The sequence below is a fragment of the Xenopus laevis genome, chromosome 7S, assembly GCF_017654675.1.
Source record: "Xenopus laevis strain J_2021 chromosome 7S, Xenopus_laevis_v10.1, whole genome shotgun sequence".
In the NCBI taxonomy this organism is placed as follows: domain Eukaryota; kingdom Metazoa; phylum Chordata; class Amphibia; order Anura; family Pipidae; genus Xenopus; species Xenopus laevis.
The window spans coordinates 64,589,298-64,615,323 of NC_054384.1; the positions used below are offsets into that span (position 1 = coordinate 64,589,298).

General features: G+C 42.7%; 2 protein-coding genes and 1 long non-coding RNA gene across 5 annotated transcripts in view; 2 read left to right on the forward strand and 1 right to left on the reverse strand.

The window, feature by feature from the left end:
• The window catches only part of LOC121396074 (cilia- and flagella-associated protein 251-like), a 123,756-nt gene extending 114,828 nt beyond the window's left edge, over positions 1-8,928 (forward strand). Inside the window, exons 1-9 of one of the 2 annotated variants that reach the window (XM_041570675.1) lie at positions 5,392-5,510; positions 5,905-5,974; positions 6,087-6,126; positions 6,242-6,329; positions 6,425-6,478; positions 6,729-6,788; positions 7,088-7,158; positions 7,553-8,135; positions 8,687-8,928. In XM_041570675.1, coding sequence (XP_041426609.1) covers positions 5,478-5,510; positions 5,905-5,974; positions 6,087-6,126; positions 6,242-6,329; positions 6,425-6,478; positions 6,729-6,788; positions 7,088-7,158; positions 7,553-8,135; positions 8,687-8,737 — 1,050 coding nt within the window. In that variant the 5' untranslated portion in view covers positions 5,392-5,477 and the 3' untranslated portion in view covers positions 8,738-8,928. Of the gene's footprint in view, positions 1-5,391; positions 5,511-5,904; positions 5,975-6,086; positions 6,127-6,241; positions 6,330-6,424; positions 6,479-6,728; positions 6,789-7,087; positions 7,159-7,552; positions 8,136-8,686 lie in introns of those variants that run through there. The other variant, XM_041570674.1, reaches the window with a different exon arrangement.
• LOC121396096 overlaps positions 1-26,026 on the reverse strand; it is a 61,915-nt gene that overhangs the window by 574 nt on the left and 35,315 nt on the right. For both annotated transcript variants that reach the window (XR_005962814.1, XR_005962815.1), the window contains exons 6-8: positions 18,644-18,742; positions 11,686-11,809; positions 2,956-3,054 (exon numbers count right to left, since the gene is read on the reverse strand). This is a non-coding gene — a long non-coding RNA (uncharacterized LOC121396096). The remainder of the gene's footprint in view (positions 1-2,955; positions 3,055-11,685; positions 11,810-18,643; positions 18,743-26,026) is intronic.
• Positions 21,611-23,997, forward strand: LOC121396087 (cilia- and flagella-associated protein 251-like). The gene is made up of 7 exons (XM_041570691.1): positions 21,611-21,694; positions 21,807-21,846; positions 21,962-22,049; positions 22,145-22,198; positions 22,450-22,509; positions 22,810-22,880; positions 23,276-23,997. The coding sequence occupies exons 3-7, from the start codon at positions 21,999-22,001 to the stop codon at positions 23,835-23,837; spliced, it is 798 nt and encodes a 265-aa protein (XP_041426625.1). The 5' UTR covers positions 21,611-21,694; positions 21,807-21,846; positions 21,962-21,998; the 3' UTR covers positions 23,838-23,997.

Sequence of the window (26,026 nt, forward strand, 5' to 3'; positions counted from 1 at the left end):
TAACTCAGCCTGCAGCATTTTGCTTTTATATGGTCACAGAACCCCTCAGTGACTTCTAATATCCTTATCATTTACACAAGGGGGATATTATCGCATATAATAAATGTGACACCGAGTTACTTATATAACTCAGCCTGAAGCCCTGTGCCTTTATATGGCCTTAAAATCATGCTTGATAAAACAGATTTCCTTGGGCCTTTAAATGGTCACAGACCATCTCAGTGAAATCTAAATTCCTTTTCAAGTAAACAAGGAGGTACATTATCCATAATAATACATGAGTGATATTCAGAGTTCCCTGTATAACTCAGCCTGTAGACTTGTGCCTTGAAATGGTCACAGAACCCCTCAGTGATTTTTAACATTGTTAAATTTACATTGGTGGAATCCCTTATAATACTTGAATGACACAGAGTCCCCTGAATAACTCAGCCTGCAGCTATTTGCCATTATACAGTCACATAACCCCTCAGTGACTTCTAATATCCTTATCATTTACAGTAGGGAGTCTTGTATCTCTCCTAATATATGAGTGATACTCAGAGTTACCTGTATAACTTAGCCTGCAACCTTGTGCCTATACACTGCCTTGCAAAAGTATTCACCCTCCCCCTTGTTACATTCCAACCTGTAATTTAAATGTTTCTTAATCTTATTTTATGTGATGGATCTGCACAAAATAGTCCAAGTTGGTGAAGTGAAATGAGAAAAAACATATATAAAAAAAATAAAATACTGAAAATTGGCATGTGCATATGTATTCACCTCCTTTGCCATGAAGCCCCTAAAAAATCCTGGTGCAACCAATTACCTTCAAAAGTCACATAATTAGTGAGATAAAGTCCAGCTGTGTGCAAGTGTCACATGATCTGTCAGTATAAACACAACTTTTCTGAAAGGCCCCAGAGGCTACAACATGGTACCACAACAAACCTGCCAAGAGAGGGTCACCCACCAAAACTCACAGACAGGGCAAGGAGGGCATTAATCAGAGAGGCAGCACAGAGACCAAAGGTAACCCTGAAGGAGTTGCAGAGTTCCACAGTAGAGACTGGAGTATCTGTCTATAGGACCACAATAAGCTGTACACTCTATAGAGCTTGGCTTTATGGAAGAGTGGCCAGAAAAAAAGCCATTACTTAAAGTAGGCACGTTTTAAGTTTGCCAAAAGGCATTGTGGGCGACTCCCCAAATGTATGGAGGATGATGCTCTGGTCAGATGAGACTAAAATTTCACTTTTCGGCCACCAAGGAAAATGCTATGTCTGGCACAAACCCAACACATCCCATCACCCCAAAAAAAACACCATTGCCACAGTGAAACATGGTGGTGGCAGCATCATGCTGTGGGGATGTTTTTCAGCAGCAGGGACTGGGAAACTGGTCCGAGTCGAGGAAAAGATGGATGGTGCTAAATACAAGGATATTCTTGAGCAAAACCTGTGTCAGTCTGCCTGTGATTTGAGACTGGGACGGAGGTTCACCTTCCAGCAGGACAATGACCCGAGCATACTGCTAAAGCAACACTCGAGTTGTTTAAAGGGAAACATTTAAATGTGTTGGAATGGCCTAGTCAAAGTCCAGACCTCAATCCAATAAAGAATCTGTGGTCAGACTTGAAGATTGCTGTTCACAAGCGAAAACCATCCAACATGAAGGAGCTGGAGCAGTTTTGCCTTGAGGAATTGGCAAAAATCCCAGTGACAAGATGTGACAAGCTCACATAGACTTATCCAAAGCGACTTGCAGTTGTAATTGCCGCAAAAGGAGGCTCTACAAAGAACTGACTTTAGGGGGGTGAACACTGAAGATTTCTGTTTTGTCCTACAGTATTTGTTGTTTGTTTCACAATAAAAAAACAAATCTTCAAAGTTGTAGGCATGTTCTGTAAATAAAATGGTGCAATCCATTTTATTTCCAGTTTCTGAGGCAACAATACATGAAAAATACTTTTGCAAAGCACTGTATTTGGTCACAGAACCCCTCAGTGAAACCTTATAAAGTGACACCTGTAAAGAGACATTCCATAAAACTATGGTAGCATGGGTATTCCCATTCAGGGAACAATTCAGCAGAAACGGCTACCTAAGTTTGCATAAAGCCTGTACAGAGACATTCCATAAAACTATGGCAGCATAGGTATTCTCCTGTACTAAGCTTAATTCAGTAGGAACAGCCCCCTAAGTTTGCTCATTGCCTGTACACAGAGTTTCCAAAAAATGTCCCTGTACTAAGCACAATGAAGACGGAACAGTACCCTAAGTTTGCTACTTTGCTCATAACCTGTACAGAGAGATCCCATAAGACTATGCCAGGATAGGTATTCGCAAGTAGTAAGTACAATTAAGCAGGAACTGTTCCTAAGTTTGCTCATAGCTTGTACGTAGAGATCCCATAAAACAATCTCTCCCTACTATACCTGCTATCTCATAGCCACAGTCCCTTTCCAGAGACTATTTTCCCACTGTTACTATAGGCACCACATCTACCTACTATAGCTGCTATCCCACAGTCACACTCCCTTCCCAAATGTGTTGCAAGGACCCCCACTGCAGATGCAAGCTGAAGAGTAGAACATGTAGATGGCTTTTAATCTGACATATAGGGGCAGATTTATCAAGGGTCCAATTTCAAAGTGGAAAATACTTCGAAATTCGACCATCTAATTTAAATACTTCGACTTTCGAATATCGAAGTCGAAGTTTTTTGATGGAATCTGGCTATCCTGCGGTCGAAATAAAATCGTTCGATCGAACGATTACATTGTTCGAATCGAACGTTTCGAAGGATTTCAGCGATCGATGGAAGGATTTTACTTCAACAACAATTGAAACTGAAAAAAGTGTTGGAAGGTAATCAACCTCTTTAAGTATATGACACCAGCTAAACAAAAACGGTTCACTGGTCCATATCCATCACCACTGACCCCAATAAGAAACAACACTGACTACTTACCTGGGATTGAAGATAAGGGATACAAAACTGCTTTTGGGCTCCAGAATCTTCATTCGAGGCACCTGCTAGGCATGGAAAAAAGACCAGATCCCCATGTTCCTAAAAAAACAAAGAAAAGCGGTGAGTTGGGGACAAGTGGAGGTACCGACAGCTGAAACATTACATGACTTCTATATCAATAGGAAATACTGTGTGTAGACCACTAACCAGCTTTGAAACATATAGCACTTTAAATACACCGACACAAACTCTCTCTCTGACGTACAAGGTCTTGTTGGAACACAAACACCCCAACTTACCGGACTATTCCAAATAATCACAAAATGCTCAATAAGCAATAAATACCAAGAACAATGAGAACCACCATCTCTACCCACTATTTAAGATAAGGAAGGGACCCCTACAAGCAAAGGACACCCCAGTTCTACCAGACTGAGCAACAGCAAGCAGCACTGATTGGAACCATGGCTGATGAATGAATGGATCCAACAGATATGGCAGCGCAGTAACTGCACTGACTCAATAGGCCACACATACAAAGCAATGCTCTGTGTACTTAATAGGCTGTGTATGTGCTGCACATCTAATTAGAAATAAATGCCATATAAACCTCACTCATCAAAAGGGAACACTTTCCCTTTAAGAGCAGGGAACAGAGGTGACCTGGCAATGTTACAGTTGGTTCAGTTTAGTCCGTTGGTTGGCCCTGTGCGAAGGTGACTACTATCCCTCTGGAGATTTTTTGCCAAAAAATCTTTATTTAGTGGAAAAAGAAGGAGGGAAATTTGGCCGATGTCCCCCACAGACCAGCAGGTGTTGGGGCCTCTCACTGATTTTAGTGAATTGGATATTTTCCCTAAAATTGTTGGGATGCCTTTAATCTTAGTGCTGGTTGGGAGACACAGACCAGGATTTGGCAGTCATGCAGGGCTGCCAGCAAATATTCACATTATCTTCTGAAGGTAACATTTGGGGACCCCGTACCACACCATAAGCTGCTTCATTTATGTTCCCACTACTGACAGGCTCCTTAGAGATTTGTCCCTTTGCCCCCTGGGTATGTGCCCTGCTCTTATGTACCAACATTGTAGCTAAATACATGTTCCCTTGATCCAAGTCTGGAACTAGGGGTGGGAAGCAGAGGCACGTGCCATGGGGACAGTTGGGGGGTAATAGCAAATGAGTGGGGGACATACAGCAGGTCCCATAGAAGAGAGGAGACTTTATACCTAGGGTTTGACAGTTGGTTTAGTCCGTTGGTTGGCTCTGTGTTGAATGTATATTCCCTCTGAGAGATTTCTTGCCAAATAACCTTTACTATAGTAAAAAAAAAGAGGGGAAAAGGTTGGATGATGCCCCCCCAGACTAGCAGATGTGGCTCCTCTCCCTGATTTTAGTGAATTAGGAGAATTTTCCCATAAATGTGCTTGGGAGATGCCTTTAATATTAGTGCTGGTTGGCAGACACAGACCAGGATTTGGCAGTTATTCAGGGCTTAGACTGAGGCCCAATATCTGCTGGAACTGATACAAAGCTCAAGTTTAGGGGAAAATAGATCTCTGCCTTCCTCTGTATTATATAGCAAATATTAAGTGCTAAATTCATTAACTTGCCTTTATATTCTCTTTTCTACACAGATTGCTACAGCGCTTTTCCTGATTTTTGGACCGCGACTTCGGTGCTTCACACCTGCCTATTAACACCTGGGTTATTTTTTTTTTTGGTTTCTCCATTGTTCAGTCAATTACATCTTTAGCTGAACAGTGTAAGAGAGAGCCAGGGGCTCCTTAGGGAGACCCCCCCTTGGGGTGCCCCGGCCTTGTGCCGCCCCCTATTTTTCCCCCCCCCCACCCGGAGAATCTTCTTTAAGAGGTAATCTTGCAAATTCAACTGATTCAGCACATGATTTCTTCTTCAGCGAGTCTGTCGTAAATTCACTTGGGGGGGTCGGCTTTGTGCATATGAGCCCATACGGCTACTGTATATGGTATTTATAAGAAGCCAATTCATCAGCAGCATTAATAATGGGCTTTTATCATTGACTGGAACAATGTTTCATACAAATGGGAGAATATAGATAAGGAAATAAATAAATGGCTGGTTCACCTTTAATGTATATTTTAGTATGTTACAGGATGGCTACTTCTAAGCAACTTTTTCACTGGTCTTCATTAAATGTTTTCGATAGTTTTCTGACTCTTTCCGGCTTTCAATGGGTCACTGACCCCATCAAAAAACAAATGGTCTGTAAGGCTACACGTTTATTGTTATTGCTACTTTTCTTCAAAGCACATGGTTGCTAGAGTCATTTGGACCATAGCAACCACATGGCTGAAATTGCAAACTGGAGAGCTGCTGAAGAAAAAGTTCAATAACTCAAAAGCCACAATTAATAAAAAAAACCAAGTGCAAATTGTCTTAGAATATCACTATCTGCATCCTACTAAAAGTTCATTTAAAGGGGAACAACTCTTGACTTCATTTTGGCTGATTATGTCTATTTGTCCCTGTAGGTTTCAACGATGGACAAGGTGCAGAGAAAACCATCGCTTCTGGTAATGCCTCAGTGTAAAACAATCCTCTCTCATCTGAACTGGTGTTTCCCTTTCTCTCTTCTATATAAGCTCTCCTTAAGCAGCTGTCTGTCTGCACTGATTCTTATATATATATATATATATATATATATATATATATATATATATATATATATATATATATAATGGGAGCTGCCAAACCTTTTGCCTCTGTGCATGCAGAACTGACATCCAGGGAATCCAATCACTACGTTTATTTAATTTTCAGAATAAAATGCCCTTATTCCTGGCATGTTTGCCCCATAAAAACCCAAACCCTTTTCTGTCTCTTTTCTCCTCAGAGCCAGGCTGACTGTGAGCAGCATTTAGAGCCATTTAGTATTCTGTCCCTAATGCTCTTTCTTTTCACTTATAGACGCTGTACTCCGTCCTGAAGGACTTCAGGGGGGAACATACGGACTTTGAGGCCCTCGCCTCTTATTACGGTAAAATCCTATATTATTTATCAGTTCCTAAGGTTGTGCCATTCGTTTTATCATATGTGAATGCCTTTCCCCCTATAGCTCAGTATTTAACAGAAATGTGTTTTTCCTGCAGAACATCACTACCGGGTCGAATTCGGCGAGAACATCGTCCTGTAAGTAAACCATAAATGGACTTGGGAATCATTTGCTATTGCCCCAGGGGTAACTGCAAGGGCAATAAGGCTGGAAAATGTTTAATAAACATTCAGTGATATCTTTCGTTTTCAGAAAGCACTTCCTTCTTACATGCGAAGTGGACCCGAGGATGAGGGCCAAGGAGAACATTATCCTGTACTGGAAAATGCTCAACTCACTGGTAGGTAATGCAGAATTGATGTTTAGGTAAATAGGGAACAAATTATATTAGATTGCCAGCTCTTATCTCACACTGCTTCTTTCTTTATGTTACAGGAAGTGATCAAGAGGGAATATGCCGCCCTCAGGAAGTCTGCCAAGCTGCCTCCTGTAAGTGTCACTAGTATTATTATGGGAGAGGTTATTTTCACTGTGTGTCTCTATAATAATCAAGAACATTATTATTCATTGTATCTGCCCTGGGGTCATCTAAAGTCATCCATCCAAGTGCCATTTTCACCAGCAACAAAAATGGGGTTATGCACAGACACTGCATAGAGTTTTATCACAAGCGACCACATGGCCACAATAATGGCATTGCTACAAAGAAGCGCTTAACATTGACTCTCTTCTTCCACAGGATCATCCAACTCGAGTCCAAAACCGGAGGCAGCAACTTGAGTATCTGCGGCTGGAGAATGTAAGTTCACCTGGGATCACTGTCCCTGATGCTTTTCTTGGGTTTTTTTACAACTAGATACTGAACTTTGATTGGTCCATTGCAATCAGGACAACTGCACACAGGTGATTTGGGGTTTTTCTCCCTATGATGAGAAAAGGCTGAACAATATCACAATATCAGCTGCCGGCAGGGAATCCCACACCATCACTGCCCTCAGCATATAAAGGTACTATTAGCAGCACATCTACAGGCTTAATCCTAACTGTCTCCTTTCTTTCCCCTTTGCTCCTATCCTTGTGCCTCCCATGTGCTCACAGACCATCAACCAACATCTTAACCAGCTGCACAACGAGTTTGTGAGAGAGCAGAAGCTACAGGAAGCTGCTGGGTATGTATTTTGCAATTAACACTTTCAATTACACTTACTGGCACATGGATACTGGTTCAAAAAATAGATGTTTTCTCCTACCTCTGGGTGCTTTGGCCATACTAATAGTAAATAGCACAGAAACTTGTTGAACTTTTTTAGGTCCCTACAACCATAGCATGTATTTCAGCATGTATCACTAGGTGAAGTCTAGCATGGAACTTACTCAGCTCAGTAACTGCCCAATGTGTTACAGTAGGGACAGGTGTGTAGCAGGCATAATGTTATTTCTTAGGTACAAGGCTATCAGGCTATTTTAATCCTCCAGTGATCAGAATTGTAGTTGCAATACTTTGGAAACAAATTACAATAATGACCCATTTTTTTTTTTACATTTTCTTCCCTTCAAACCTAGTAAGAAACAAAGTCCTGCAGCTGAAGAAGAGGAGGAGGATGGAGCCCCTGCAGCAGCAGCAGAAGAGGAAGCCCTTGCCTCAGAAGAGAACGAAGAGGAAGCAGAAGGAGCTCCAGCAGAAGACCATCAAGCCCCTGCAGTGGAGGAGAAGATGATGGAGGAGCAAGCTCCTGCAGAGGAAGACAAGGAAGAAGACGCTCCTGGAGCAGAAGAAGAGGAAGCTCCAACAAATGAAGCAGAAAAAGAAGAGGAAAGCGCTCCCGCTGAAGAACAGCAAGTTCCTGAAGAGGAGGAGAAAGAAGAGGGAGCAGAAGAAGGAGGTTCTGCAGAAGAACATCAAGCCCCTGCAGTGGAGGAGAAGAAGACGGAGGAGCAATCTCCTGCAGTGGAAGAAGAACCGGTAGGACCTCCTGAAGCAAATGAAGAGCAAACTCCTGCAGCGGAGGAGAAAGAAGAGGGAGCGGATGGAAAAGAAGAAGCTTCTGAGGTGGAAGAGATCATCAAAGATCCTCCGGTGGTGGAGAGGCCAACCCTGCGAAAACAGCTTAGGAAGGCCATCATGAAGAGGCTCCGGAGAGTATGGGTAATGTATCAATTTACTGACATTTACCCATTATCTAGAGATGCCTCATGTTGTCCAGTGCAGCTCCACTTTACTTCCTGCAGTTCTGTGCATTTTCAATCAGAACAATAAAAGGAAATCATACACCGTCTGATGAGCCCGCAGGCTGATTACTTTGAGGGCACCCCATAGACCAATGTTTGGCTGCCTTTAGGTTGTAAGAGGTTGCTGACAGAGATCGAAGTCTGCAGATAAAGTGTTGATTCTATAGCAGGCCAATAACAGGGGAGGTAGGTAATGCTTATAGGGCTGCTGGACATCTGGCTTAGATATCCACCTTTGGAAATGGGTTGCTACTGGGTAATAGACTGGCACCAGGTGATCATATAAAAGAATAAATGGCGCAGGCTCAGACTGAGTTTCATAATAGGCCAAGGCATTCCATGAGTAGAGAGACCCAAACAGTCCCCACAGGCCCAATGAATAGTGCACGACCGAGCCTTTAATATCATAAAGAACCAAGTATTTGTCTTTATTCTTATGTCAACACTTTCTAAATCTTTTCTTTTCAGCATTTCACTCAAAGACTCACCTGCTGCTGCCGACCCAACACCATGGCCTAAATCCTTCCGGTTCTACCTCTCCCAAGGGCGTATGTCTGTGTGTCTGTCTGTCTGTGTGTTTGTGGGTTATGTACAGAAGGGAGTGTGGGAGTTATATACAAGAGTGGGTGAGGGTTTATGTACAGGAGGGAGAGTGAGGGGTTATGTACAGGAGTGGGGTGAGGGATTATGTACAGGAGGGAGAGTGAGGGGTTATGCACAGGAGGAAGGGTGGGAGTTATATACAGGAGGAAGTGTGGGAGTTATGTACAGGAGTGGGGTAAGGGATTATGTACAGGAGGGAGAGTGAGGGGTTATGTACAGGAGTGGGGTGAGGGATTATGTACAGGAGGGAGAGTGAGGGGTTATGCACAGGAGGAAGGGTGGGAGTTATTTACAGGAGGAAGGGTCGGAGTTATGTACAGGAGGGAGGGTGGGGGTAGGAGTAATGATGGGGGGATATCTACAGTAGGAAGGTTGAAGGGGGTGTGTATAGGTAAGGGTGTGTATAGGAGGGGGTGGGGGTGCTTAGCATGATCCAGGGTGTAAAACCGACTGCCGTTTCTAGGAGTCAGGAAGGCATTTTTACCTTCAGTGCAGATTGGCCCTCATAGTACTCTAGGGTTTTTCTCCTTCCTCTGGATCATTGGTCGTTAGGGATGCCCAAATATAAATTAGCTATTAATTTTAATAAATCCTGTGCTCCCCGCCAGGTTTCCCATTAAATATGTCTCAGCGTTTTTCTTTAATGCCTATGGTGAATATTGAGGGAAGGGGCTCCTGTGCCTCGTTCTACTAAGGACACATATTGATCTCCAATGATTGGAAGGAACTACAAAATTGCTTTACTCCATAGGCCACAATGTAAGCATTTCCATTCAAGTCCGTTGCCCCTTTCTTAATAAAGGAAATCCCACCAGCCTATTTATACTATACCAGACATTTAGTATATGAAGGTGCTTGATACTGGGGAACGCCTATGCTGGATTTGTTTTTTGGTTACCACTCTCTTCAGGTTATGAGACATCCTTTTTGGGTGGGGGATTCCTGCTAAAGCGATGGAGGAGTATTATATTTCTTCTTGCCCCCACAATGACACCCTCCATTGTTTGCTATTCGAACAAGAGCTTTGAGGGGTAATAAGGAAGGTAGGTGCAAGTTGGGCCAACCCTGCCACTGGACCCATGACCCCCCCCCACTCAGTACCAAAGTTCACATGGACATGAACCTGGAACAGTAACTTTTGGTCAAGGTAGACTCTTTAAACAGTTACCTATCTCAACCTAAATCAAATGTATTAGTAGAACTTTTCTGCATTTCTGATGTGTAAATATGAGGCAGTAGGTTAAATCCTTTGGTCAAACACTAGCCGGTCCTAATAAAGGCAACGGCAAACGAGTAAATGTGTTGCCCACTGGAAATCTGTGCTACTGTCAGGAGAGAATATACTCATGAAATGACCTTCCCCTTCTTTAAATCTTAAATGTTAAAAAAACATTGGTGGCTTAGGGCCCTAAGAGTTCAAAACATTGGTGGCCTGGGGTCATAAGAGTTGAAAACATTGGTGACCTGGGGCCCTAAAAGGTAAAAACGTTGGTGACCTGGGACCCTAAGAGTTAAAAACATTGGTGACCTGGGGCATAAGAGTTAAAAACATTGGCGGCCTGGGGCCCTAAGAGGTAAAAACATTGGCGGCAAGGTGCCATAAGAGTTAAAAACATTGGTGACCTGGGGCATAAGAGTTAAAAACATTGGTGGCCTGGGGCCCTAAGAGTTAAAAACATGGTGGCAAGGGGACCTAAGAGTTAAAAACATTGGTGGCAAGGGGCCCTAAGCGTTAAAAACATTGGTGGCAAGGGGCCCTAAGAGTTAAAAACATTGGTGGCATGGGGCCCTAAGAATTAAAAACATTGGAGGCAAGGGACCCCAAGAATTAAAAACATTGGTGGCAAGGGGCCCTAAGAGTTATAAACATTGGTGGTAAGGAGCCCTTAGAATTAAAAACATTGGTGGTAAAGGGGCCCTAAGTGTTAAAAACATTGGTGGCAAGGGACACAAAGAGTTTAAAACATTGGTGGCACGGGGGCCCTAAAAGTTAAAAATATTGGTGGCCTGGGGCCCTAAAAATTAAAAACATTGGTGGCCTGGGGCATAAAGAGCTAAAAACAATTGTGGAAAATACAAATATCCTTATCATCTACAGTGGGGGCATATTATCCCTTATTATACATGAGTGATACTCAGAGTTCCCTGTATAACTGAACCTGCAGCCTTCTGTCTCTTTATGGTAACAAAACCCCTCAATGACTTCTAATATCCTTATCATCTACAGTGGGGATACATTATCCTTTATAATACGAGTAATAAGCAGAGTTCCCTATATAAGTCTGCAGCCTTGTGCCTTTATATGGTCACAGAGCCCATCGGTGACATCTAGCATCCTTAATCCATATCATTTAAAGTAGGGGGCACATTATCCCTTATAATCAATCAGTGATAGTCCCCTGTATAACTCAGCCTGCAACCTTGTGCCTTTATATGGTTGTAGAACCCCAGTCCAGCCCCCAAGGCCCACCCCAGATCCACCCAAGCCTACACCACAGTAAAAAGGCCACATAGATATCAGTCTATCAAAACTAAACCCCTCCCACACAAGATTTATAAAAAGCCATTATCGGTGGTTAAAACAAAAACATTGTTGGCCAGGGTCCCACATAAAAGTTTTACAAAAATCATTAGTGGCCAGCCCCCCCCCATAAAAGTTTTTTAGGACCCCCTGTACAAGTTAAAAAAAAAAATCATTATGGCCCCCTCTTCAAAGTTAAAAAGAAACATTGGTGGTCATGGGCCCCACAGAATATTCAAAAAAAACATTGGTGGCCAGGGGCCTATATAGTATTAACGTAATCCATTGGTGGCCAGGGGTTTAATAAAATAAAAAAAACACATTTATGATCAGTGGAACTTACCTTAGACTCCTTTCCTTACTTTGGGTCCTTTCACGGCTTCAGGACTTCAACTTCGTGTCTTTTCATGAATTTGGGTCTTTTTGCAGCTTTGAAGAGCCCCCCACATGCTCTGTCATTTCAGGTACTGCAAAACCAACACATTTGCAGCATTCATTTGTGGGGCAAAGATAGAAAAAAGTATGTTCACCCCAGAAAACCATATATTTTCAGAAAGTGGACATTCCCCTGAATCCATATCGGGTATGCTTGTCTTTGTACTCCAAAGCACCAAGCTGCAACCCTTTCCTAAATTTGGAGATTTTGGTGACATTTACAAAAATCACCTCATAACTTCTACCTTGCAGCAAACAATTACAAACAATTAGGGTGACCTGACTGAAAACCACATCATTTTGTAAACTACACATTATGATGACTCCAAAATGGGTGATTATGTATTTCTGCTCCAAACTGTATAACTGCAAAGCAATGTAAGAAAAAAAACACGAAAAAATCAAATACAATTATGCAAATCAGTAAAATAAAATAACTGATCCGATAGCGTGGTTAGTGGTCAGAATACTCAAGGCAAAAGTCACGGTATGAAATCAACAGCTTTAGGGGGGAAAAAAGGGAAATTATAAAAATGAAGAACTAAAAAACAAAAAGTGATCTGCGTTCCCTGTAAAATTCAGCCTGCAACTTTGTGCCTTTATATGGTCATAAAACCACTCAGTGACATACTGTGGAAGTACAGTAGCCCTTATAAAACATGAGTGGAACTCGGAGATCCCTGTATAATTCAGCCTGCAGACCTGAGACTTTTTATGGTCACAAAACCCCTAGGTGACATCTAATATCCTTATCATTTAAAGAAGGGGGTACATCATCACTTATAATATATGAGTGGTACTCAGAGTTCCCTGTACAACGTAGCCTACAGCCTTGTTCCTTTATATGGTGATACAAGGCGTCAGTGACTTCGAATGTCCATATTATTTCCAGTAACGTGGACGTTATCCCTTATAATAGATGTGTGATACCCACTGTTCCATGTATAATTCAGCCTGCAGCTTTGTGCTGTTATATAGTCACACAACCCCTCCGTGACATCTAATATCCTAATCATTTACAGTAGGGGGTACATTATCCCGTTAAACACACAAGTGATTCTCAGAGTCCCCTGTATAACTCAGTCTGCAGCCTTGTGCCTTTATAAGGTTAGAGAGCCTCTCGGTGACATCTAATATCCTTACAATTTACAGTGGGGCAACATGATCCCTTAAAATATGAGATACAAAGAGTTCCCCATATATATAACATCCTGCAACTTATGTCTTTATATGGTCAGAGAACCATATGTAGTGACATCTACTATCCTTATCATTAACAGTAGTGGGTACCATATCCCTTATACTGTATATAAGTCATATGATAAGTGATTATGGCTTAAAAGAGGGGTTACATTATCGCCTGTACTAGAAAAGTGATACTCAAAGTCCCCTGTATAACACAGCCCGCAGCCATGCACCTTTATATGGTCACAGAACTTCTCAATTACATCTAATATCCTTATTATTTATAGTGGGGGTACATTATCCCTTATAGTACATTACCATTTGTAATAAGGGGAACAGAATTCCTTTGCAGCTGAATTGTTGCCTCAGTTTCGAGAATCAATTCGCTTGCGGCAAAACCCGGAAATACACCACAATTTGTGTCTGGCAAATTTATTCGCCCATCTCTGTCCCTGTATAACTCAGCCCACAGCCTTGTTCCTTCATATAGTCACCAAACACAACCGAATTCTAATACCCTTATTGTTTAAAATGCAGGGTAAAATAATCCTTATAATACACAATTAGGGAGTACATTATTCCTTATAATACATGAGTGAGATTCGTAACAACTATGAAGCACAGATATAAAAAAAAAATGAAAGTACTCTAGGGTGCTAGCACTCACTACATATAATGTATTTGAGGTACCAACCGCCTCTTGGTGGTTTAAATATATTTATTGGGTGCCTGGACTCTCTGCCTCCCACTGTATATAATGTACTTTGGGGTTCGATGCCCCTCCCCACTTCCCTTTACATGTTTAGGTCCAGTACCCAAATGTGAATATGCAAATTGGGCTTTCGATTAGGTTTGATATTGAGCCAAATCTGAAAACTGACTGCACTTTTAGTCTCCTACCCTTAAAAATAGTTTGAACCCAACCTCAGTTACAGATCAGCCGTAGACGCACTACTTCCTTCAACTGCTCTTATCTTAACATACTGAGATACCATGCAGTTTGTGCTTCCAATATTACTCTGTAATCAGTATTGGAATATACTAAGACTAATAACAGCTTATCTGTTGCAGCTGTCTTTTCTTCCCCATTAACAAAAAAAAAACCCTAAATCTGGGGCTTAACACCTTGTAAAGTGATAGACATTCCCAACGACAGTAACACTAAACCAGTGACAATGAGGAATGAATGCACATTGGGAAATTGCTTAGCGTTGCATTGTTTCAGGAGTCAGAACCAGCAGTTCAGAGGACAGAAAGGGACAGTCAGATAGTAACAAACATTACCAACTACAGTGACACACGTCTACAAACCCTTTATATGGTCACAGAAGCCCTCAGTGGCTTCTTCTTGTAATTGAAACAAGAATTGAAACATTACCCTTATAATACATGAGTGATAATCAGAGTTCCCTGTAAAACTCAGCCTTTAGCCCCGTGTCATCATGTGGTCACACAACCCCTCAGTTACATCTAATATCCATATCATTTACAGTAGGGGCTTAATTATGCCTTATGATAAATGAGTGATCGTGGGAGTTCCCGGTTTAACTCAAACTCCATCCTTAAGCCTTTATAAAGTCACAGAACCTCTCAATGACTTCTAATATCCTCATAATTTACAGTGAGGGACATTATCCCTTACAATACACGTGTGATGCTCAGAGTTCCTGGAATAACTCAGCCTGCAGCCCTGTGCCTTTATATGATCAGAGAACCCCTCATTTACAATAGGGGGTACAGTATATCTAATAATAGAGGAGTGATACTCAGAGTTCCCTGTATAACACAGCCTTGTGCCTTTTAGGGTCACAGAACCCCTCAGTGGCATGGAATATCCTTATAATTGTACAGTAGGGGGTACATTATCTCTTATAATACAATAGTGGTACTCAAGAGGACGCAGTATAACCCCGCCTATAGCCTTGTGCTTTCACATAGTCAAAGACATCTAATACTCTTATCATTTACAGTAGGGAGAACCTTATCCCTTATAATCAATGAGTGATAGTCCCCTATATAACTCCTGCAGCCCTGTGCCTTTACATGGTCACAGAACCCCTTAGTGACTTCTAATATCCTTACAATTTACAGTGGGGATTAATTATACCTTATAATACATGTGTGATCATCCCCTGTATAACTCAGCCTGGACATGGACCCCTGCTGCAAATCCCTCTGCTCACTATGTCCCCTCCCCTGGCAGTGCATACCTTCTTCAGTACGCGCCATTTCTTCATGCTGCGGGGGGGGGGGGGTAGGCGATCAACAAGGAGGCTCTGCCAGCAGTGAGCGGGTCTGGGTTGGCGGGGCCCATGAGGGCTGTTGGCCCACCGGCCCAGCTAATATCCATATCATTTACAGTAGGGGTACATTACCTTGTGATTCTCAGAGTCCCCTGTATAACTCAGCCTACAGCCTTTATATGGTCACAGAACCACTCAGTATCTAGTATCCTTATAATTTACAGTAGGAGGTACAATATCCATTATAATACATAAGTGACAATTCTTTGTTCAACTCAGCCTGTAACTGTGTGCCTTTATATGGTCACAGAACCCGTCAGTGACTTCTAATATTTTTAGCATTTGCAGTGGGGGGTGCATTAAACCTTATAATACATGAGCAATACTCAGAGATCCCTGTATAACTTAGCCTGAAGCCTTGTGCCTTTATATGGTCACAGAACCCCTCTGTGAATGCTAATATCCTTATCATTTACACAAGGGGTACAGTATCCCTTATAATCAATGAATGATGAACCCTGTATAACTGAACCTGCAGCCTTGTGCCTCTATATGGTCATAGAACACCTCAGTGAAATCTAAATTCCTTATCAAGTAACGTAAGAGAAACATTATCCCGTATAATAAATGAGTGATACGCAAAGATCCCTGCGTAGGAATATCCTTTTAATATCCTAATTTATAGTGGGTGTATAATATCCCTTATATTTTCCCTGCAGCCTTGTGCCTTTATATAGTCACAGAACAGTAGTTCACAGTAGAGGTTTCATTATCCCTTATAAAAAATGAGTGAACATCAAGAGTTCCCTGTATAATAAAACATGCAGCCTTGTGCTTTTATATGGTATCAGAACCACTCAGTGACTTCCTTATAATTTATAGTATGGGGTACATTATCCCTTATAATACATGAGACATGTTTAGAGACCCTTGTATAACTCAGCCTACAGCCTTGTGCCTTTATATGGTCTCATTAGGCCTACATTATCACATATAATACATACATGATAGTCCCCTGTATAACACAGCCTGCAGCCTTCTGTCTTTATGTGGTCTCATATGCCTATGTGACTTCTAATTGTCTTACAATTTACAGTAGGGGGTACAGTATCCTTTACAGGACATGAGTGATCGTTCCCTGACTAATTGCAGTATAATCACGGCTCCGCACACACTTCATAATCAGCAGGTTATTTATTGTTATTTTCACCACACATCAACGTTTCGGGGGGTTTTCACCACCCTTCATCAGGATCCTGATGAAGGGTGGTGAAAACCCCCCGAAACGTTGATGTGTGGTGAAAATAACAATAAATAACCTGCTGATTATGAAGTGTGTGCGGAGCCGTGATTATACTGCAATTTGTTGAGGGGCCTTGCCGGGCCCGCGGTGAACCAGCACCACCAGTGCAGGAAAGTGGACAAGGTGAGGGTGCGGTAAATATAACACCGTTCCCTGACTAACTCAGCCTGCAGCCAATATGCCTTTATATAAATATGACAGCATAGGTATTCCCCTGTGCTAAGCACAATTCAGCAGGAACAGTCCCCAAGTTTGCTCATAGCCTGTACAAAAATATACCATAAAATTATAGATGCTTAGGTAAACCCCTGTACTAAGAACAATTAAGCAGGAACAGTCCCTTAAGTTTGCTCATTATCTGTACAGAGAGATACCATAAGACTATGGTAGAATAAGTGTTCCCCTGTACTATGCTTAATTCAGTAGGAACAGCCCCCTAAGTTTGCTTGTAAACCGAGTTTCCAAAAACCTATGGAAGCATAGGAATTCCTCTGTACTATAAGCACAATGACTGCAGGAACACTCCATAAGTTTTTTCTTAGCCTGTATAGAGAGATCCCATAAAACTAGGGCAGCATAGCTATTCCCCTGTACTAAACACAATTCAGCAGGAACAGTCCCTAAGTTTGCTCTTAGCCTGTACAAAGAGATCCCATAAAACTATGGCAGCATAGGTATTCCCATATAATAAGCACTATTCAGCAGGAACGGTCCTAAATTGGGTCATAGCCTGTACAGAGAGATACCAGAAAACTAGAACAGCATCGGAATTTTCCTATACTAAGCACAATTCAACAGGAACAGCACCCTAAGCTTGCTCATAACCTGTACAGAGAATCACCATAAAACTGTGGCAGCATAAGTATTCCCCTGCACTAAGCACAATTCAGCAGAAACAGCCGATAAATTTGCTCATAGCCTGTACAAAATATACCATATAACTAAGGCAGCAAAGGTGGTCCCCTGGACTAAGCACAATTCAGCAGGAACAGCCCTTAAGTTTGATCAAAGCCTGTACAAAATAGACCATACAACTAAGGCAGCAAAGGCATTCCCTGTACTAAGCACAATTAAGGAACAGTCCTTAAAGTTTATTCGTAGCCTGTTCAGAGAGATCCCATAAAAGTAGGGCAGCATGATTACTCCTCTGTACTAAGCACAATTCAGCACTAACAGTCCCCCAAATTTTGTTCATATCCTGTTCAGAAGATCCCATAAAAGTAGGGCAGCATGGGTATTCCTCCGTCCTAAGCCAAATTCAACAGGAACAGTCGGCAAAGTTTGTTCATAGTCTGTACAGAGAGAATCCATAAAACAAGGTAGCATGGGTATTGCCCTGTACTAAGCCCAATTCAGCAGGAACAGTCCCTAAGTTTGATCATAGCCTGCAAAGAGAGATACTATAAAACTATGGCAGCATTGATATACCCTCTGTACTAAACAAAATGAAGCTGGAAAAGTCCCTAAGTTTGCTTATAGCCTGCACACAGAGATACCATACAACTATGGAAGCATAGGTATTCCCCTGTACTAAGCACAATTCAGCAGGAACTGCCCCTTATGTTTGCTCATAGCATGTACAGAGAGATCCCATAAAACAATCTCTCCCTACTATCTCATAGCCACAGTCCCTTCCCAGAGACTATTTTCCCACTGTTACTATAGGCACCACATCTACCTACTATAGCTGCTATCCCACAGTCACACTCCCTTCCCAAATGTGTTGCAAGGACCCCCACTGCAGATGCAAGCTGAAGAGTAGAACATGTAGATGGCTTTTAATCTGACATATAGGGGCAGATTTATCAATGGTCCAATTTCGAAGTGGAAAATACTTCGAAATTCGACCATCTAATTTAAATACTTCGACTTTCGAATATCGAAGTCGAAGTTTTTTGATCGAATCTGGCTATCCTAATAAAATATCGATCGAACGATTAAATTGTTCGAATCGAACGTTTCGAAGGATTTCAGCGATCGATGGAAGGATTTTACTTCAACAACAATTGAAACTGAAAAAAGTGTTTGGAAGGTAATCAACCTCTTTAAGTATATGACACCAGCTAAACAAAAACGGTTCACTGGTCCATATCCATCACCACTGACCCCAATAATAAACAACACTGACTACTTACCTGGGATTGAAGATAAGGGATACAAAACTGCTTTTGGGCTCCAGAATCTTCATTCGAGGCACCTGCTAGGCATGGAAAAAAGACCAGATCCCCATGTTCCTAAAAAAACAAAGAAAAGCGGTGAGTTGGGGACAAGTGGAGGTACCGACAGCTGAAACATTACATGACGTCTATATCAATAGGAAATACTGTGTGTAGACCACTAACCAGCTTTGAAACATATAGCACTTTAAATACACCGACACAAACTCTCTCTCTGACGTACAAGGTCTTGTTGGAACACAAACACCCCAACTTACCGGACTATTCCAAATAATCACAAAATGCTCAATAAGCAATAAATACCAAGAACAATGAGAACCACCATCTCTACCCACTATTTAAGATAAGGAAGGGACCCCCTACAAGCAAAGGACACCCCAGTTCTACCAGACTGAGCAACAGCAGCAGCACTGATTGGAACCATGGCTGATGAATGAATGGATCCAACAGATATGGCAGCGCAGTAACTGCACTGACTCAATAGGCCACACATACAAAGCAATGCTCTGTGTACTTAATAGGCTGTGTATGTGCTGCACATCTAATTAGAAATAAATGCCATATAAACCTCACTCATCAAAAGGGAACACTTTCCCTTTAAGAGCAGGGAACAGAGGTGACCTGGCAATGTTACAGTTGGTTCAGTCCGTTGGTTGGCCCTGTGGCGAGAGGTAAGACTACTATCCCTCTGGGAGATTTTTTGCCAAAAAAATCTTTATTTTAGTGGAAAAAGAGGAGGGAATTTGGCCGATGTCCCCCACAGACCAGCAGGTGTTGCGCCTCTCACTGATTTTAGTGAATTTGGATATTTTTCCCCTAAAATGTGCTTGGGAGATGCCTTTAATCTTAGTGCTGGTTGGGAGACACAGACCAGGATTTGGCAGTCATGCAGGGCTGCCAGCAAATATTCACATTATCTTCTGAAGGTAACATTTGGGGACCCCGTACCACACCATAAGCTGCTTCATTTATGTTCCCACTACTGACAGGCTCCTTAGAGATTTGTCCCTTTGCCCCCTGGGTATGTGCCCTGCTCTTATGTACCAACATTGTAGCTAAATACATGTTCCCTTGATCCAAGTCTGGAACTAGGGGTGGGAAGCAGAGGCACGTGCCATGGGGACAGTTGGGGGTAATAGCAAATGAGTGGGGGACATACAGCAGGTCCCATAGAAGAGAGGAGACTTTATACCTAGGGTTTGACAGTTGGTTTAGTCCGTTGGTTGGCTCTGTGTTGAATGTATATTCCCTCTGAGAGATTTCTTGCCAAATAACCTTTACTATAGTAAAAAAAAAGAGGGGAAAAGGTTGGATGATGCCCCCCCAGACTAGCAGATGTGGCTCCTCTCCCTGATTTTAGTGAATTAGGAGAATTTTCCCATAAATGTGCTTGGGAGATGCCTTTAATATTAGTGCTGGTTGGCAGACACAGACCAGGATTTGGCAGTTATTCAGGGCTTAGACTGAGGCCCAATATCTGCTGGAACTGATACAAAGCTCAAGTTTAGGGGAAAATAGATCTCTGCCTTCCTCTGTATTATATAGCAAATATTAAGTGCTAAATTCATTAACTTGCCTTTATATTCTCTTTTCTACACAGATTGCTACAGCGCTTTTCCTGATTTTTGGACCGCGACTTCGGTGCTTCACACCTGCCTATTAACACCTGGGTTATTTTTTTTTTTGGTTTCTCCATTGTTCAGTCAATTACATCTTTAGCTGAACAGTGTAAGAGAGAGCCAGGGGCTCCTTAGGGAGACCCCCCCTTGGGGTGCCCCGGCCTTGTGCCGCCCCCTATTTTTCCCCCCCCCACCCGGAGAATCTTCTTTAAGAGGTAATCTTGCAAATTCAACTGATTCAGCACATGATTTCTTCTTCAGCGAGTCTGTCGTAAATTCACTTGGGGGGGTCGGCTTTGTGCATATGAGCCCATACGGCTACTGTATATGGTATTTATAAGAAGCCAATTCATCAGCAGCATTAATAATGGGCTTTTATCATTGACTGGAACAATGTTTCATACAAATGGGAGAATATAGATAAGGAAATAAATAAATGGCTGGTTCACCTTTAATGTATATTTTAGTATGTTACAGGATGGCTACTTCTAAGCAACTTTTTCACTGGTCTTCATTAAATGTTTTCGATAGTTTTCTGACTCTTTCCGGCTTTCAATGGGTCACTGACCCCATCAAAAACAAATGGTCTGTAAGGCTACACGTTTATTGTTATTGCTACTTTTCTTCAAAGCACATGGTTGCTAGAGTCATTTGGACCATAGCAACCACATGGCTGAAATTGCAAACTGGAGAGCTGCTGAAGAAAAAGTTCAATAACTCAAAAGCCACAATTAATAAAAAAAAACCAAGTGCAAATTGTCTTAGAATATCACTATCTGCATCCTACTAAAAGTTCATTTAAAGGGGAACAACTCTTGACTTCATTTTGGCTGATTATGTCTATTTGTCCCTGTAGGTTTCAACGATGGAACAAGGTGCAGAGAAAAACCATCGCTTCTGGTAATGGCCTCAGTGTAAAACAATCCTCTCTCATCTGAACTGGTGTTTTCCCTTTCTCTCTTCTATATAAGCTCTCCTTAAGCAGCTGTCTGTCTGCACTGATTCTTATATATATATATATATATATATATAGTATATATATATATTATATATTATATATATATATATATATATATTATATAATGGGAGCTGCCAAACCCCTTTTGGCCTCTGTGCATGGCCAGAACTGACATCCAGGGGAATCCAATCACTACGTTTATTTTAATTTCAGAATAAAATGCCCTTATTCCTGGCATGTTTGCCCCATAAAAACCCAAACCCTTTTCTGTCTCTTTTCTCCTCAGAGCCAGGCTGACTGTGAGCAGCATTTAGAGCCATTTAGTATTCTGTCCCTAATGCTCCTTTCCTTTTCACTTATAGACGCTGTACTCCGTCCTGAAGGACTTCAGGGGGGAACATACGGACTTTGAGGCCCTCGCCTCTTATTACGGTAAAATCCTATATTATTTATCAGTTCCTAAGGTTGTGCCATTCGTTTTATCATATGTGAATGCCTTTCCCCCTATAGCTCAGTATTTAACAGAAATGTGTTTTTCCTGCAGAACATCACTACCGGGTCGAATTCGGCGAGAACATCGTCCTGTAAGTAAACCATAAATGGACTTGGGAATCATTTGCTATTGCCCCAGGGGTAACTGCAAGGGCAATAAGGCTGGAAAATGTTTAATAAACATTCAGTGATATCTTTCGTTTTCAGAAAGCACTTCCTTCTTACATGCGAAGTGGACCCGAGGATGAGGGCCAAGGAGAACATTATCCTGTACTGGAAAATGCTCAACTCACTGGTAGGTAATGCAGAATTGATGTTTAGGTAAATAGGGAACAAATTATATTAGATTGCCAGCTCTTATCTCACACTGCTTCTTTCTTTATGTTACAGGAAGTGATCAAGAGGGAATATGCCGCCCTCAGGAAGTCTGCCAAGCTGCCTCCTGTAAGTGTCACTAGTATTATTATGGGAGAGGTTATTTTCACTGTGTGTCTCTATAATAATCAAGAACATTATTATTCATTGTATCTGCCCTGGGGTCATCTAAAGTCATCCATCCAAGTGCCATTTTCACCAGCAACAAAAATGGGGTTATGCCACAGACACTGCATAGAGTTTTATCACAAGCGACCACATGGCCACAATAATGGCATTGCTACAAAGAAGCGCTTAACATTGACTCTCTTCTTCCACAGGATCATCCAACTCGAGTCCAAAACCGGAGGCAGCAACTTGAGTATCTGCGGCTGGAGAATGTAAGTTCACCTGGGATCACTGTCCCTGATGCTTTTCTTGGGTTTTTTTACAACTAGATACTGAACTTTGATTGGTCCATTGCAATCAGGACAACTGCACACAGGTGATTTGGGGTTTTTTCTCCCTATGATGAGAAAAGGCTGAACAATATCACAATATCAGCTGCCGGCAGGGAATCCCACACCATCACTGCCCTCAGCATATAAAGGTACTATTAGCAGCACATCTACAGGCTTAATCCTAACTGTCTCCTTTCTTTCCCCTTTGCTCCTATCCTTGTGCCTCCCATGTGCTCACAGACCATCAACCAACATCTTAACCAGCTGCACAACGAGTTTGTGAGAGAGCAGAAGCTACAGGAAGCTGCTGGGTATGTATTTTGCAATTAACACTTTCAATTACACTTACTGGCACATGGGATACTGGTTCAAAAAATAGATGTTTTCTCCTACCTCTGGGTGCTTTGGCCATACTAATAGTAAATAGCACAGAAACTTGTTGAACTTTTTTAGGTCCCTACAACCATAGCATGTATTTCAGCATGTATCACTAGGTGAAGTCTAGCATGGAACTTACTCAGCTCAGTAACTGCCCAATGTGTTACAGTAGGGACAGGTGTGTAGCAGGCATAATGTTATTTCTTAGGTACAAGGCTATCAGGCTATTTTAATCCTCCAGTGATCAGAATTGTAGTTGCAATACTTTGGAAACAAATTACAATAATGACCCATTTTTTTTTTTACATTTTCTTCCCTTCAAACCTAGTAAGAAACAAAGTCCTGCAGCTGAAGAAGAGGAGGAGGATGGAGCCCCTGCAGCAGCAGCAGAAGAGGAAGCCCTTGCCTCAGAAGAGAACGAAGAGGAAGCAGAAGGAGCTCCAGCAGAAGACCATCAAGCCCCTGCAGTGGAGGAGAAGATGATGGAGGAGCAAGCTCCTGCAGAGGAAGACAAGGAAGAAGACGCTCCTGGAGCAGAAGAAGAGGAAGCTCCAACAAATGAAGCAGAAAAAGAAGAGGAAAGCGCTCCCGCTGAAGAACAGCAAGTTCCTGAAGAGGAGGAGAAAGAAGAGGGAGCAGAAGAAGGAGGTTCTGCAGAAGAACATCAAGCCCCTGCAGTGGAGGAGAAGAAGACGGAGGAGCAATCTCCTGCAGTGGAAGAAGAACCGGTAGGACCTCCTGAAGCAAATGAAGAGCAACTCCTGCAGCGGAGGAGAAAGAAGAGGGAGCGGATGGAAAAGAAGAAGCTTCTGAGGTGGAAGAGATCATCAAAGATCCTCCGGTGGTGGAGAGGCCAACCCTGCGAAAACAGCTTAGGAAGGCCATCATGAAGAGGCTCCGGAGAGTATGGGTAATGTATCAATTTACTGACATTTACCCATTATCTAGAGATGCCTCATGTTGTCCAGTGCAGCTCCAACTTTACTTCCTGCAGTTCTGTGCATTTTCAAATCAGAACAATAAAAGGAAATCATACACCGTCTGATGAGCCCGCAGGCTGATTACTTTGAGGGCACCCATAGACCATTGTTGGCTGCCTTTGAGGTTGATACGAGGTTGCTAGACAAGAGATGCGAAGTTCTGCAGATAAAAGGTGGTTGATTCTATTAGGCAAGGGCCAATAACAGGGGAGGTAGGTAATGCTTATAGGGCTGCTGGACATCTGGCTTAGATATCCACCTTTGGAAATGGGTTGCTACTGGGTAATAGACTGGCACCAGGTGATCATATAAAAGAATAAATGGCGCAGGCTCAGACTGAGTTTCATAATAGGCCAAGGCATTCCATGAGTAGAGAGACCCAAACAGTCCCCACAGGCCCAATGATAGTGCACGACCGAGCCTTTTAATACATAAGAAACCAAGTATTTGTTCTTTATTCTTATGTCAACACTTCTAAATCTTTTCTTTTCAGCCATTTCACTCAAAGACTCACCTTGCGCTGCCGGAGTCCCCAAACACATGGCCTAAATCCGTTCCGGTTCTACCTCTCCCAAGGGCGATATTGTCTGTGTGTCTGTCTGTCTGTGTGTTGTGCGGTTATGTACAGAAGGGAGTGTGGAGTTATATACAAGAGTGGGGGAGGGTTTTATGTACAGAGTGAGAAGTGAGGGGTTTATGACAGCAGTGGGGGATGGATTATGTACAGGAAGGAGAGTTGGGGAGGGAGGGGGGGGGGGGGGGGGGGGCGGGGGAGGGGGGGGTGGGGGGGCGGGGGGGGTGGGGGAATCGGGGGGGGGGGGGGGGGGGGGGGGGGGTGGGGGGGGGTTGAGACCAGGGAGGTGGGGGGGGGGGGGGGGGGGGGGGGGGGGAGGAGGGGGGGGCGGGGGGGGGGGGGGGGGGGGGGGGGCGAGGGTTATGCCAAGGAGGGAAGGGTGGGGTTATATACAGAGGAAGTGTGTGGGAGGTATTGACAGGAGTGGGGTAAGGGATTATGTACAGGAGGGAGAGTTGAGGGGTATGTACAGGAGTGGGTGAGGGATTATGTACAGGAGGAGAGTGAGGTGTTATGCACAGGAGGAAGGTGGAGTTAGTTTACAGGAGGAAGGGTCGGAGTTATGTACAGGAGGGGGAGCGGTGGGGGTAGGAGTAATGATGGGGGATATCTACAGTAGAAGGTTGAAGGGGTGCTGCTATAGGAGGGGTGTTGGCGTGTTAGCATGATCCAGGTGGTGTAAAAACCGGACTGCCGTTTCTTAGTGAGTCAGGAAGGCAGTTTTACCTTCAGTGCAGATGCCCTCCATAGTACTCTAGGGTTTTTCTCCTTTCCTCGGATCATTGGTCGTTAGGGAATGCCCAAAATATAAATTAGCTATTAATTTTAATAAATCCTGTGCTCCCCCAGGGTTTCCCATTAAATATGTCTCAGCGTTTTTCTTTAATCCTATTGGGAATTATTGAGGGAAGGCGCTCCTGTGCCTCGTTCTACGTAAGGGACACATATTATCTCAATTGATTGGAAGGAACTACAAAAATTGCTTTACTCCATAGGCCAGCCAAATGTAAGCATTTTCCATTCAAGTCCGTTTGCCCCCTTTCTTAATAAAGGAAATCCCACCAGCCTATTATACTATACCAGACATTTAGTATATGAGGTGGCTTGAGTACTGGGAACGCCTATGCTGGATTTTGTTTTTGGTTACACTCTCTTCAGGTTATGAGACATCCTTTTTGGGAGTGGGGGATTCCTCTAAAGCAGCGAATGGAGGAGTATTATATTTCTTCTTGCCCCCACCATGACACCCTCCATTGTTGTTGCTATGGCGAACAAAGAGCTTTAGGCGCGTTAATAAGGCAAGGTAGGTGCAAAGTTGGGCCAACCCTGCCACTGGACCCATGACCCCCCCCCACTCAGTACCAAAGACATTCACATGGACATGAACCTGACAGTAACTTTTGGTCAAGGTAGACTCTTTAAACAGTTACCTATCTACAATCTTAAACTCAAATGTAAGTAGAAACTTTCTGCATTTCTATGTGTAAATATGAGGCAGTAGGTTAAATCTTTGGTCAAACCACTA

Bases quoted from the DNA above. Each gene is read 5' to 3' on its own strand.
- LOC121396087 (XM_041570691.1), top strand. From the start codon at position 21,999: ATGAGGGCCAAGGAGAACATTATCCTGTACTGGAAAATGCTCAACTCA. The intron at 22,050-22,144 runs GTAGGTAATGCA...TTTATGTTACAG, and splicing joins GGAAAATGCTCAACTCACTG to GAAGTGATCAAGAGGGAATA. The intron at 22,199-22,449 runs GTAAGTGTCACT...CTTCTTCCACAG, and splicing joins AGTCTGCCAAGCTGCCTCCT to GATCATCCAACTCGAGTCCA.